At 42.9% G+C, this 14,117-nt stretch overlaps 1 protein-coding gene across 1 annotated transcript; it reads left to right on the forward strand.

Moving 5' to 3' along the window:
- The first annotated feature begins 383 nt into the window (after nucleotides 1-383).
- On the forward strand, nucleotides 384-13,144 carry FUT11 (fucosyltransferase 11). Its single transcript, XM_033946715.1, has 3 exons — nucleotides 384-1,766; nucleotides 5,900-6,525; nucleotides 12,576-13,144. The coding sequence occupies exons 1-3, from the start codon at nucleotides 957-959 to the stop codon at nucleotides 12,721-12,723; spliced, it is 1,584 nt and encodes a 527-aa protein (XP_033802606.1). The 5' UTR covers nucleotides 384-956; the 3' UTR covers nucleotides 12,724-13,144.
- Nucleotides 13,145-14,117: the final 973 nt, after the last annotated feature.

The raw sequence follows: 14,117 nt of genomic DNA on the forward strand, positions 1-14,117 counted from the left end.
GTGATCCTCCCCTACGCTCCCGTTAGGAGGGATGCACTCTCCTTCCCACCAGCGATCCCCAACAACCCCGGCAGGAGGTATGTCCACTCCCTCCCGCTGCTGACATCCCGTTCTTTTCTGACGAAGGCTGGCCGAAAGGATGCTCACTCCCTCCAGCCGCCAGGTCTGCCTCTTTAAAATGGCGGGTTTTCCCCTTCCCGGTGCTTCTTTCTGTTTGCCCTGTTCTCGTTCCGTATTTGCGCCAACGCCGAATTCTGCAATATCCGTTTCCGTGGAAACCGCAGGGCTTCTTTAATGAAGCCTAGGGCAGGTCACGCCCACTCTCCCTGACGTCAAAAGAGAGGCGGTGCCACGTACCGATCCGCCCTCTTTTCCATGACGTAAGGTGGCGTCTCTTCCCTTTACTGATGTCAGTGAACCCTCTACAGAACAGTGGGGTGGGATTTCTGGAAACGAAGAAAGTGCTGCTGGGTCGTTAGCTTTCTCTTAAGAGTCCCGGACTTTTGAATGTTTGTGTTATTATTGTCATCATCCCTGAGCAGGCTTTTTCTTGTTTCTTTTTTTAATCGTGCACTCTAGAGCGGGAGCGCAGTTGACATCACTGCGCTTCAACTTGTTTTTAAACACTTGTCCCACATGCATGCAGAAACACTTAAAACATAAAATACAGTCTTAATTTCAGTACAAATAGAAAGCGGGGGAGAGGACCTATTTTTCCGAGGGCTTAACATCGCCCACCCGCCAAGTAACAGATCTAAAGTCTCAGCCTTAGAGGAGTTGTTCCTTAGGTATGTCAGCCTTTCACTTAGGGAATGGAGGCCAAGAATTGGACATTTTTTGTTCTGTTCCCAGCACATTTTCCTCCCAGAAGTGGAGTGCAGCCCCCTGCTCCTCCCCGTCCGGTTTCAAGCTCAGCAGACCCTCCCGGTGCAGGCTAGGGGCCGATCCCAGTGGAGATGCCCCGGCTGCAGCTGCTTCTCACTCTAGTGCGGCTGGTAGCGGTGGTAGGGCAGGCACGGAAGGCAGGGTCCCTCGCGGAGATCCCAGAGGAGGAGGGCCCCCGGGGGCAGGCGGATGCCAAGGAGGACTGGGCGCGGTGGGTTGCAAATGGCAGGGAGGGAGGCGCCGAGCTCCCGGGTCAGGAGGCGGTGTTTCTACCAGGCCACTGGGACGCCGCAGCCTTTCACACCGCCAATGTCTTCTCCGGGCTGGAATTTGGGGCGGCGGCGGCGCCCTCTTACCGGGGTCCCGGGAACGGCGATCTCCGCGGCAACAAGGAGCTGCCCATCCTGCTGTGGTGGAGTGAGAGTCTCTTCCCCCACTTCCCGGGAGACACGGAGCGGATCGACTGCCTCCACAGCTCGTGCCTGGTCACTAAGCACAAGAAGGTGAAGACCCAGAAGAGGACCAAGTCTGTTATTTTCTACGGCACAGATTTCAGAGCCTATGAAGCCCCCCTGCCCCGACTGCCCCATCAGACGTGGGCACTGTTCCACGAGGAATCGCCTATGAATAACTATGCCCTGTCCCACCTGCCGGGGATTAGCCTCTTTAATTACACTGCCACTTTCAGAAGAGAATCAGACTACCCTTTAGCTTTGCAATGGTTGCCCAGCACCAGGTACCTGCAAAACCCAGCGGTGCCCCTGGCAGAGAAGAACCGCTGGAGAAGGGATGGCTATGCCCCTGTGCTCTATATGCAGTCCCATTGCGATGTGCCATCAGACAGGGACAGATACGTGCGGGAACTTATGAAATACATCCAGGTGAGTGGCGGGAAGGATATTACAGTGGTCCCTGTCCAATTAATACATTTTGCCTGAAAGTACCCCAGCAAAAAAAAAGGTTCACATTTCTGCAGGTATTTTTGAGTAGGGAGCCAGTAATCAAAGCAAAAGTACCTCTGTAGTTTTGCTGTGATTGCTATGGCAGAGCTGATGAATACTATCTCAAAAAATAAAGTCACCACCGATTTCTTCAGTCACTCAATAGTAACCTTATTGTGTAAGAGTTACCCCTGCACATTTTGTGATGAATACTATCTGGCATTTGTCAGATCACTGTTTTCCCGTGCTTTTGCAGGAAAACTCACACTAGACAGTTGAGGATTTTTTGTTGTTGTTTTTTTTCCATTTCGCTTTAGGATCTTGTCAGTGTTATCTGATGCAGACGTTGCTATTTGGTATCTTTTGACATAATAACACACCTGACTATTTGTGACCTCTGAACATGGGTCTTTTTATTTGTCAGTGTTTTAAGACTTGTCTTATAGTCTACACCTGTGCAAAAAAGGCTTTAGTCCACCCCTACTTTTGTGTGTTCTTATGCAATTCGGTATAGCATAAATTTGCATAATTTCCAATATATATTGTGCTATCCTGAAAATCTGATCAGTTATGGAGTCCTGAGGAGAACCAATTTGCTTAAAGCTTTGGAAACATAAAGAGAGAACTCGAAAGACAGCATTCAGATGAGTGGTCATTAAGATTTGAAAATATGCAGAATTTTGAGAGATTCTCATTCTCTCTCCTGTTGCCTTCATCTTTTCTGCTCTATAAGCATGTGCTGGGTTAGCTTAGTCCTTAGATAAACTAGGCAGTTGCTCAGGGTGGCAGCTCATGGAGGGAGGGAGACAGCAAAGAGCAGCTGCAGTCAAAGCAAAACTGGCAATCCCATAAACTCTGAACTATCAGCACATATGCTTACAAACAGGAAAGGTGGTCAGTTTTCAAATAGCCGTTTTATATGAGTAAAGAGTTTTGGAAATCACTGCAAATATAGATATTTAACAAAGTTTAATATTTAAAAGTGTGTGGGTAAATTCTATATATGGCACCTAAAAAATCAACACCAAAATCCCCCCTGCTGAACAATATTCTATAAACCACACTTAAAGTTAGGCACAGGTATATAGAATACAAATGTTCCTTTTACATGACTAAAAGACCTTTGGAAATCGTCATGTGTACCGATATTTTAAAAAAATATATTTTATTTACATAAAAGAAAAATCAAGCTCTGATAAGGAAAAATAACAATATCCAATAAGGAAATACATATAATATTTAGCATAAGGGAGAGCCCGAGAGCCCTCGTCTCGATGGGCAGCTGTAACATGGGGATGGTGGGCCACACGAGTGGGCAGGTGTAGGAGGGCAGGAGGCAGCTTAGCGGTGGGTGAGTTTTTCCTGCCGCAGGGCGGCCTCCTGATAGGTGAAGCGCGGGGCAACGGTCGGGCGGAGCCTATAAAGCCGGGACCTCGGAGGACTGGCGACTTCCTGGGTCCTCCGAGGCGGCTTCTCCTGTCCGGGTGAGCAGCGCAAGATGGTGTCAGGAGCAGATGGTGGGGCTGAGCTTGCTGAGATCTCCTTACTCGCCGGCGACTCCCTCAGTGAAGATGAGCAGGTGGGAGTCGGGCAGAGTGAGGAGATTGGGCGGCCAGCACGCCGTTCTAAAACGGCTGCTCTGTCGGTCTTAGTGGTGATGGGGGCGGGCCTAGGAGGGGAGGGAGACTGAGCTCCAAGAGCTCGTGTGGGGCCTGCAGCGCCAATTCCGGTGCTGCGGGGGAGAGGAAGAGCAAGCGCATGGTGTCCTCGTGTGCCTGCAGGCCACAGTTTGGGGAGGTCTTTGGGGAGAGCATCCAGTCTGCCAGTATTGGCTGGCAGGTTAAATAGGGAGCACCAGGCTTCAGTGTCTGAGCTGGGACCTGGTGCTGTTTGGGGAGAGGGAGGTCTGTGGGGTAGAGGGAGGAAGCAGGGATGCTGTGGGAGGCGGTGGAGCTAACAATATTTTATAAACCACACTTAAAGTTAGGCACAGGTATATAAAATACAAATGTTCCCTTTTACATGACTAAAAGACCTTTGGAAATCGCCATGTGTACCAATATTTTTTTAAAAAATATTTTATTTACATAAAAGAAAAAACAAACTTTGATAAGGAAATACATATAATATTTAACATAAATGTACTATGCAGACAGTCCACAACTTGAGAGAGAATCAAGCACTACAAGGGTAGTTGCACGCCAAGGAAAAGGAAAACATAACTTTATGTTCAAAAGTAAGGAGCAAAACAGTTGTATTCAACTAAATAGTCTGGGTAGTGATATTAGTGGACCTCTCTGGGGCTACTGAAGCGGCTTTGCCCTCTAAGAAAAATTGTAGTTGATCAGGTTTGTAGAAAACATATCTATTGGATTGGTAATTAATACAACATTTACAAGGAAAGCACAGCTGAAAGGTAGCTCCTAAACTTAACAAAGAGTCAGTTAAGTGAAAGGAGTGTTCTTTGCATGGCTGAGGTAAGCCATTGATATATTGAAGTTGTGGACTGTTCTAAACTTGTGTGCGAGGCAAACGGTGAACCAAGAAGGACAAATGTGATAACACAGAAGGTTACTGTATTTCTGTTACTTGGAAAGTATAACTTGCTTCCTGATTCTGAGATGAGGCAGGGTTAGACTGGTGTAAAAAATAAAACTTTTTTGTCATATGCACATGTGTCTGGACTGTGTGTATTTGCTGACCTCTCCTAGAAATCCTGAACAGTCTTGTTACAGCCATTTTTGTGCTTCCAACTTTGGATGTTTTGCTGGAATCGTCCAAAAAGGACTTAGACATCCTTTTCAAAGATTGACGTCCTTTTCAAAGATTGACGTAGCATTAAGAATTTTTTCTGATAAAATTGTGTCCACTTAGAAACATCTGGAAAAACAGCTATTTTACTTCCCCAAAATTCAACATTCCCAGCTTTAAAGAATAGACGACAAATTGCCTCTTTGTCTTGTAAAAAAGACAAAGTTCATTAGCAATGTGTACAGACATTTAACAAAGTTTTAATATTTAAAAGCATGGAAGTAAATTCTATATATGGTGCCTAAAAAGTCAATGCTGACTCCCCCCCCCTCACTGAGGGATATTCTATAAACCTCACTTAAAGTTAGGTGCAGCTTATAAAATAGTGCTTATGCCTAAGATCCACACCTAACTTTAGGCATGTCCATTGCATGGTGCAAATCCTTGTGCCTAACTTAGGTGTGGATGCCCCTTATTCTATAATTATATGTGTAAATTTGAGGAATGCCCCCTATCCACCCATGACCCTCCATTTCCAAACCCCTTTTTGGTGCTGCATGTAAATTTAAGGTGCAGCTCTGGTGCCTAAATTTACATGCATAAATTTAAATTAAATCCAATTAATGTTAATAATTATCAGCACTAATTAGCTCATTATTCAGTTAAGTTGTATGTGCAAATCAAAGTGCCATATTTAAAATTTGAGGATTGATGTGCAATTATACAATATTATAGCATTGTTCTGGAAGGGGTGGTTTTATGCTCATATTGGTTCAGAATTCAAATTATCAAAATCTCAGGGGAGATCTGAAATTTTATTTGGGGGCATAAGACTGATGGTTCATCTAGGTCTCCAGTGGTTCATCTAGGGTTCCAAATACCTTGACATGGCCATGAGCATGTAATAATACACATCTTAGAGCATATCAATAAAGAGTGTGTTCTAATAAGCATTTCTATTCATCTCTGTTTTCTTATCTTATCTTAGCTTGTTCTTCACATCAGCCTATGGGCTTTGATAACATTCAGGGATTCTATAGTGTGTAGACTTGAGCTTGGAATATCTTTTTTATTGAAGGGGCCAAATAAACCAATCTCCAACCTCACCTCAACTCTTTAATTTCTGTTGCTGTGTTGGGCAACAGCCCCTTTGGCTCACCCCATTCCGCTGCCTATGTGTAGTCTACAGAACCTGGTGATGGGGGAAGAAAGGCAGGTTGGAATCTATGATTATACTCTAATGTTCAGATCTGCTTTGTGAAAACTATCTGAAGAGAATGTTTGCCATTTTAATAATGAAGTAATATTCTGTTTTATTTGAGGTGGATTCTTATGGTAAATGCCTGAATAACCGAGAGCTTCCAAACAAGAGGCTAGAGGATACATCCACTGCCACTACTGAAGACCCCGAATTCATGGCTTTTGTTTCCCGCTACAAATTTCACTTAGCCATGGAGAATGCCATCTGCCATGACTACATGACAGAAAAACTGTGGCGGCCCATGCACCAGGGCGCCATCCCTATTTACCGGGGTTCACCATCTGTGCGAGACTGGATGCCCAATAACATCTCTATCATTCTAGTGGATGATTTTGTGTCCCCAGAAGCACTGGCAGAATTTATAGAGTCTTTAGACAGAGATGATGCTGCATACCTCAAGTACCTTGAATACAAGAAGCCAGGGGGCATTACAAACCAGTTTCTATTGGACAGTATGGAGCAGCGTGAATGGGGCGTGAATGACATGAGCAGACCCAACTACCTGAATGGGTTTGAGTGTTTCGTATGTGACTGGGAGAACCGGCGGTCCGCTGCAGAGAGAACCCACAGGAGGTCTCCTGAGCAAGTGCCATCCCCAGAGCCCCACATAGCAAACAACAGCCACATGGGATGTCCCATGCCAGTCCCTGGATTTGGAAACGCTGAGGACCTCCCTGAAAATGACAGGTATTAAATGTTAAACAAAAAAAACAGTTTATGTGGCCAATATAAATAGCAGTGCTTGTGTATGGATGAGCTAGATAAACCACTGGTGGTCACAGCTCTGCCACTTGTTTCTTTTGTCTTGGCTACCTCTCTCCTTACCCTCCCCCTCCATTGGTATTTTTTTTCTTCAAACACATATAGCATGCACAACACATCTGATGGTGTCAATCTGTTGCCAGTCAGTGGAGCACACATACATATGTAACTCCACTGCAAGTTTATTTATTTATTCAATTTTCTATACCATTCTCCCAGGGGAGCTCAGAATGGTTTTACCTGAATTTATTCAGGTACTCTGTCCTGGTGGGCTCACAATCTATCTAAGTCTGTGGAGGCAGTGACTGCAAGAAGGAGAATCATACTCCCAGGGCTGGAAGAGGGTCGGGCAGATAGAAGGAACCACAACACATGCATAAGAGAACTCAAACAGATGCTGTATGACAGTGGTCTCAAACCCACGGCCCGGGGGCCACATGCGGCCCTCCAGGTATAATTTTGAGGCCCTCAGTATGTTTATCATAATCACAAAAGTAAAATAAAACAGTTTCTTGATAATATGTCTCTTTAACTATAAATTACAATATTATTATTATTAAGACTTAACCAAAAGGAAAGATTTATAAATTATAAAGAGTTTTACCTCAAAATTGTCATTTCTTTAATAAGACATTAACTATTTTTTCTGAGGCCCTCCAGGTACCTACAAATCCAAAACGTGGCCCTGCAAAGGGTTTCAGTTTGAGACCACTGCTGTACGATCTCCTTAATTCTATAGATTTGTGTACATAATTTGACAGTGCGTAAAGTTGTACATGGTAGCTTATAGAACACAGCCAGTTACTCACGTAACTTAATTGTTAACTTAGATGCTAATTGGCTTTAAAAAACCAATAATTGTCTTTTTGGTGTTAGTTGGTGCTACATGGCAGTAATTTGCAGTTACAGTCACAACTGCCCTTAGTTGGGATTCTATAAATTGAGTATGCAAAATGCAAAGCACACAACTGCAAGGGAGTGTGGACTTGGAAGGGACGTGGGCAGATCAGGGCTAGCACTTATGCACACAGGTTATAGAATACCGTCAGTTTGGTGCCTAGCACAAGTGTTTGTTCCTAAAGTCGCTCTCTCAGTTACCAGCTGGAAAAATTAAATGAATTCCTTCATTTCATTTATTAATAGTGTGACAAGACCTCAGTGACACAACTCAAGACTCAAAAAGCTCTCAGTATCTCCAAGCTTTATGTATCTAATCATCATCGGTCTTACTTCCTTCCTAATTCATTTTCCTCACTATCTTTTATCTTATAAATTTCTTTAAATATAAATGGAAACCTAGCTTAAGAAGAAGCTTAAGTGCTTCTTTCTATCCGTTAGTCAGGGGTACTTACTATCCAACATGTTTCACAAGAAATTGTTTTTTCAAGCATCTCCCCCTTCTGTTTCTGCCACAGATGCCTCTCATACCCCTATCTCTTTCTAAGAGTATGAGAGGCGTCTGTGGCAGAAACAAAAGGGGGATCCTTGATAAAGGAAGTATGAGTGGTCAGACTTGTAGGACAGGGGTGTCAAAGTGCCTCCTTGAGGGCCACAATCCAGTCGGGTTTTCAGGATTTCCCCAATGAATATGCATGAGATATATTAGCTTACAATGAAAGCAGTGCATGCAAATTGATCTCATGCATATTCATATTCCCTTCATCCCCAACACAACCCAGCTCTCTCTCAATATACTCTCTCCCTCCCCTTCTCTTCCTCCTCCTTCGGCACACGTACATTCACCCTGTCCTCTCTCTGTCTTTCCTTCCTCTTTTCCTCCAATAGTCAATACTATTTGGTTAAGAGAAAACTGCCTGTAGCAGGCCTCTTAGCCTACGTCTTCTTGTTTAATTTTTGGCCTGACCTAGGGATTGATGCAGAAAGCCGCAGGATAGAACTGCATGTGGCCAGCTGAGCAGGTGAGTTCTACTATAAAATTAAAACAGTGTGACGCAGTAAGCTAATGAGATTCTAATTTCAAGCATAAAGAACTTGTGTGATAATCGTGGGGGGGGGGAAGTCTGCTAGATACAAAGTTTCTGTGAGGAGGGTGGTTCACTGTGAACACATCTGAACAAAAACAAAAGGGCCAGTGACATCTGCACCTGATGTTCAGCACATAATTATTAGCCTCATGAAAATGTATTGCACATAAAACTTCTGCGAGGCAGAACAGAGAACAGGCACAGATGTATGCTGGCATTTTAATTTTTGTTTGTTTGTTGTCTCCAGTCTACAAAATCCTCCGATTTTCAAAATCCTGAGTGGAGTAGAACGGATACAAGTGGATCCATTTTTCACTCTGTCAAAAATGACACAGACTAGGGGACACTTGAAGTCACAGGGAAATACTTTTAAAACCAATAGGAGGAAATATTTTTTCACTCAGTGAATAAATAGTTAAGCTCTGGAATGCATTGCCAGAGGTTGTGGTAAGAGCGAATAGCGTAGCTGGTTTTAAGAAAGGTTTGGATAAGTTCCTGGAGGAAAAGTCTATAATCTGTTATTGAGAAAGACATGGGGGAAGCCACTGCTTGCCCTGGATCGGTAGCATGGAATGTTGCCAGTGCTTGGGTTTCGGCCAGGTACTAATGACCTGGATTGGCCACCATGAGAACAGGCTACTGGGCTTGATGGACCATTGGTCTGACCCAGTAAGGCTATTCTTATGTTCTTAAAATTGGTGGGGTTAGGAATGATCGTGGGCTTGTTTGTCATATAGGCACTTGTTGTGGACTTAGGCATTGGTATTTAGGCCAAGAAAACCCTGTCATAAATGGGGTGTGCCTAAGGTTCTGATCCTTATCGGTGCCTAAGTCCAATTTAGGTACTGCTAGGCGTGATTCTATAAGCGGTGCCTAACTTAAAAGATTCAGTCAAAATATATATCAGGGCAAAGAAAAAAAATACCAACAAGGTATACAACTGGGGTGTGAAAATATTCGATATATATAACAGAAAACACTACCCACAAAATATAATAAGAAATCTATAAATAGCAGCTTTACATATGATAGGATAGCTCAGAGACATGGAGGGGCAACAAAGAGGGGAAAAATCCTCCAACCACCTCACCACCCAATCGTTGCTTAATCCTTCATACTTTTAAGCCGATTTTTTAAGATATTTCAAAAATTATGTACAGTGAATCACTCCAACTATTAAATATGTGCAAAAAGTTGACTTAGCTAAAACTTGCACATATTTAATACTTGGAGTGATTCACTGTACATAATTTTTGAAATATCTTAAAAATCGGCTTAAAAGTATGAAGGATTAAGCAAGGATTGGGTTTTTCCCTCCTTGTTGCCCCTCCATATCTTAGAGCTATCCTATCATATGTAAAGCTGCTATTTATAGATTTCTTATTATATTTTGTGGGTAGTGTTTTCTGTTATATACATTACATTACATTACAGATTTCTATTCCGCCATTACCTTTCGGTTCAAAGCGGATTACAAAAAGAGTTATGGAAGAAGGGTTACAACGTTAGATCAGAGAAGGTTTCCAAGAGAGGGAAAAGTAGGATCTGGGGTTAGGGAGGGGATGGTAAGAGGGGGGTTAAGCTTTATCATGGTATTAAGCTTTATTAAGGGATGTACTGTATTTTTCGCTCCATAAGAAGCACTTTTTCCCCCAAAAAAAGTCGGCGGAAATAAGGGTGCGTCTTATGAAGCAAATATACAAAAAAAAAAAACAACAACCCGGCAATGTCTTTAAATGTTGGAGGTCGGTGGACGGCTGCCTGCTGCTTGTCGGGGCCCGCGGCACACAAGCGTACTGATGCCTGGGCCTGGACATTTACCTAATTGGGCCGGTCGCTGGTGCTTCACAGGGCTGCTGCCTGCTGATTACTGGCACGTCGGGGCCAGCGGCGCACAAGCGCGCTGCTGCGTGGGTGGGTGCCACTTTTGAATGGCTGCCTCAGTAAAGACCTGGCCTGTTCCAGAAGGAGAGGCAAAACACAGTGAAGAAAGTGCTGGGCATTGGCGATTTTCTATGTAAACGCTTGGAATCCGTGATTTTTCTATGCAAGCTGTCGTAATTTGGGGGGAGGAGCCAGCATGCTTAAAAACCATGAATAATTGAAACCGCGAATGCTGAAACCGCAAATACGGAGGGAGAAGTGTACACAGTAGCTGAAATTGTACATGTGCAGACTCGAATAATTTACAAGCATTATTCTCTGAAACAGTATTCATACAGGCACATCAAAAATGTGTAACTGGAATCTCAGATTTGCTTATGGTGCAAATTAATCTTTTGCTGATTTCACAATTGTTGTCCATTACATTTTGTTTTTTTTTGCAGGGCAATTCATTTTTTTGGTGTGCCTGTATGAATATCATCTCAGAGAAGAATGTATTTATATTGTGGTTCTGTGGTACAAGAATTCAAAATACAAAAACATCCAGAGATGGATGTGTGAAAGCAGCCTTAGGAGGCAAGGTAACTGTGTGAAGAGGATGGGAAAGTGCCTGGAGAGGAGAAGAGTAGGGTGTTGAAAGGGAGGGGGAGAAAGGATAAGCAACAGAGAAGGAGGGAAGGAGCAACATGGACAGAGGCTGGGGAAAGAGGTGGTAGTGGAGAAAAGGGAGATGAAAAAGATTTTTTTTAAAGCCAATAGTAAAGAACAGATAACGTGAAAAGGAGAATGAAGAAGACAGATAAGAGGAAAGATGAAAACTGCACAAAGGGAAAAATAAAAGCTTTGCATTTTAGATATTGGCTTATGTGAGTTTTAAATGTATAAATTATATAGTGATTAGAATTATATGTTTATTAATTGATAAGCAATACTACTTTACTGTTCTTAGAAACCAATTTATAAGAGAAATTAAGTTTGGAAGGTTATCCTTGGTGTAATCCTGCAAACTCTGCTGACATGAAAACATCCAAACTATCGAAATACCCAAAGGGGAATACTAGTCAATCCATAGTCACAAAATCCCCAAGTACAACCCAAGAAAGGTGGGTAGCACTACAATCGAATACCACAACCCTACAAATGAGGGAAACAACGTATTTCAATAAACATAATATATAATAGTGAGGCCTCAGTGCAACAGTCAACGCTATGGTGTGTTGAATACCAGTGCTCCTGGCTTAACGTGATGAAGCGGGACTCTTTCTCAAGTTCCGCTGTGCACCATCATGGGCCTCATTTGTGCACAACTAATAATAATTCTGATAATATATAAAGTGCTAAGTGCAAAAATAATTTAATAGTAAAGTGTTGGATTGCAGTGCTAGCAACATTTCAAGGTTAAAGGTCAAAACCAGCGGGATATGTAAACTTATCTGCAGTGGCTGCCTGATGTATTCATGTCCCTCATTCTCCCAAGAATTTTTCAATTTCTAAACGAAGCATGGCAAAGTCGCCACATTGTAGCTCAGCTCAACTGGTCCAGTTTCAAGTCAATACCCTTCTTCAGGAGCTGTAAAAGACAAGATCTTTGAAAAAATTTGGCACGCCACCAATTTGTGAAACACCACTGGTGAGAAGGAATGGAAGCGACGCAGGGCAATTTAAAAGAGTCCCACTTCATCACATTAAACCAGGAGCACTGGTATTCAGCACACCATAGTTTTGACTGTTGCTCTGAGGCCTCACTATTATATATTATATTTATTGAAATGCGTTGTTTCCCTCATTTGTAGGGTTGTGGTATTCGATTGCAGTGCTACCCACCTTTCTTGGGTTGTATTTGGGGATTTTGTGACTATTGACATGAAAACATGGCATCAAACCATGCATCAGATAGGTGATGACAGGGAGAACATAACTGCATGTTGTGAGTTATAATTTTTCTGAGCTCCTCTGCAATAACAGGTCTAATATGGTATAAGAGAAAACAAAATTCCAGAAACCCACCCTTTCTGCCCTGATCTCATGAGAAACCCTTCTACCCACACCCTCTTTAAATGGCAGAGAGTCCCCCAGGAACTCCCTAGTAATTGTTTGTCATTTCAGTTGGAAACAGATGTGGCTTCAGGATTACTGGCAGAGTCTGGACCAGAGTGAGGCCCTCACTGCAATGATCCACCACAACGAGTCGAATCTGGGGAAGTTCTGGGATTATATGCATGAAATCTTCACGAAGAGGAACAGGGGACACTGAGCCTTTACTGAGAACACTGTCTGGGGTCTCTTTAGTGACTCTGCTAAAACTGTAACAATATAATGAGGAATTCTACGTTGTGTCATTAGTGAGCTCCAGTCCTGATCCCTGAGACTTCAGTGGCCGGTCACTTGTGTGCTTGCCTCACGGCACTGAATTTCAACACTAAGCTGGCCTGGAAGAAGCACCCATTCCTAAGATGAGCAGTAAATTCAGGTTGTTTGTACCCAGAGCTGTGAAATCAGAAGCAATTTTTGGGCCGTGGAGTCAGAGTCAGTGAAAATGTGCCGACTCCTAATAGAGTTAAATTGTATGTCATGGAAATATTATAATGTTTAAATTTCTTATTTCACAGATAATAATTTGATTAACCTATTTGTTTCAGGATATGTTTTACTTTTAGAATATATTTTGATATCAAGTTCTTTGATGGTCACAAAATGTAATACGTTTTATGCTATTTATATTAGTGAAAGTGGCACCTGGAGAATGACACGGGGACAAAGTTTGGCCCTGTCCCTGTGAGCTCTGTCCTCAACCCCGCCCCATCTCTGCGGATTCTGTCCCTGCCCCTATATAGTTATATAAATAAAGGAATCTAAATTGGAAGGTTTTGTTTATCAACTCCACAGCCCTGTTTATACCTTCATAGTTATCTTCTGTCCCACATCTCCAGCACATCCCCCCCAGATCTGAAGAGCACACATTCTCCTGAGATGGGACAAATGAAGTCTTCTTGTTCATTCCGTTCTGGACTTTATCCTATGTTGATAAATTCTCACATCATTCTAAAGGTAGCACCCATCCCTGGTAGAAGAGGTGGGGTGGGTAAGGTCTTATGTTAGGTAAATTTGATTCCTTTGGACTAAAAGAATCCACTAGCGTCAAATGAATTTACTCCTTTGAGGGGTATTTCAGATTTTTACTGTGTGTGCTGTATTATTCTATGAATGATAATTTCATCTTGCCACCTGGCACTAGCCTAAGGGTAGCAGAACATCTTTTTGTTTGGAGGGGCATTATATGCAGGCAGTCCCCGAGTTACAGACACCTGACTTAAGTGCAACTCGTACTTAAGAACGCGGTCGCATCTTCATTTGATTTCACTGAGCAGTATTTCCAGTGGCATAGACTCCTACACTTCTCCTGCAGCAGATTCAGGAATGATGAATGGTTGTGCATGCTGTACCTTAGAGGGAACACTGGTAGGGACAGTTGGCCCTTTTGTCAACTGGGAGCAGAGGTAAGTAGCAAGAATCTTAAAATCTACAAGTTCTGGGTTACATACAAATCTGACTTAAGAACAGCTTTAAAAACGTAACTTGTTTCCACGTGAGAAACTTTCTAATGCCTCTAACTTTCTCCTAAGATTGATATTATCTTTAACTAATGTT

This window comes from Geotrypetes seraphini, chromosome 5, assembly GCF_902459505.1.
Source record: "Geotrypetes seraphini chromosome 5, aGeoSer1.1, whole genome shotgun sequence".
Lineage (NCBI taxonomy): Eukaryota > Metazoa > Chordata > Amphibia > Gymnophiona > Dermophiidae > Geotrypetes > Geotrypetes seraphini.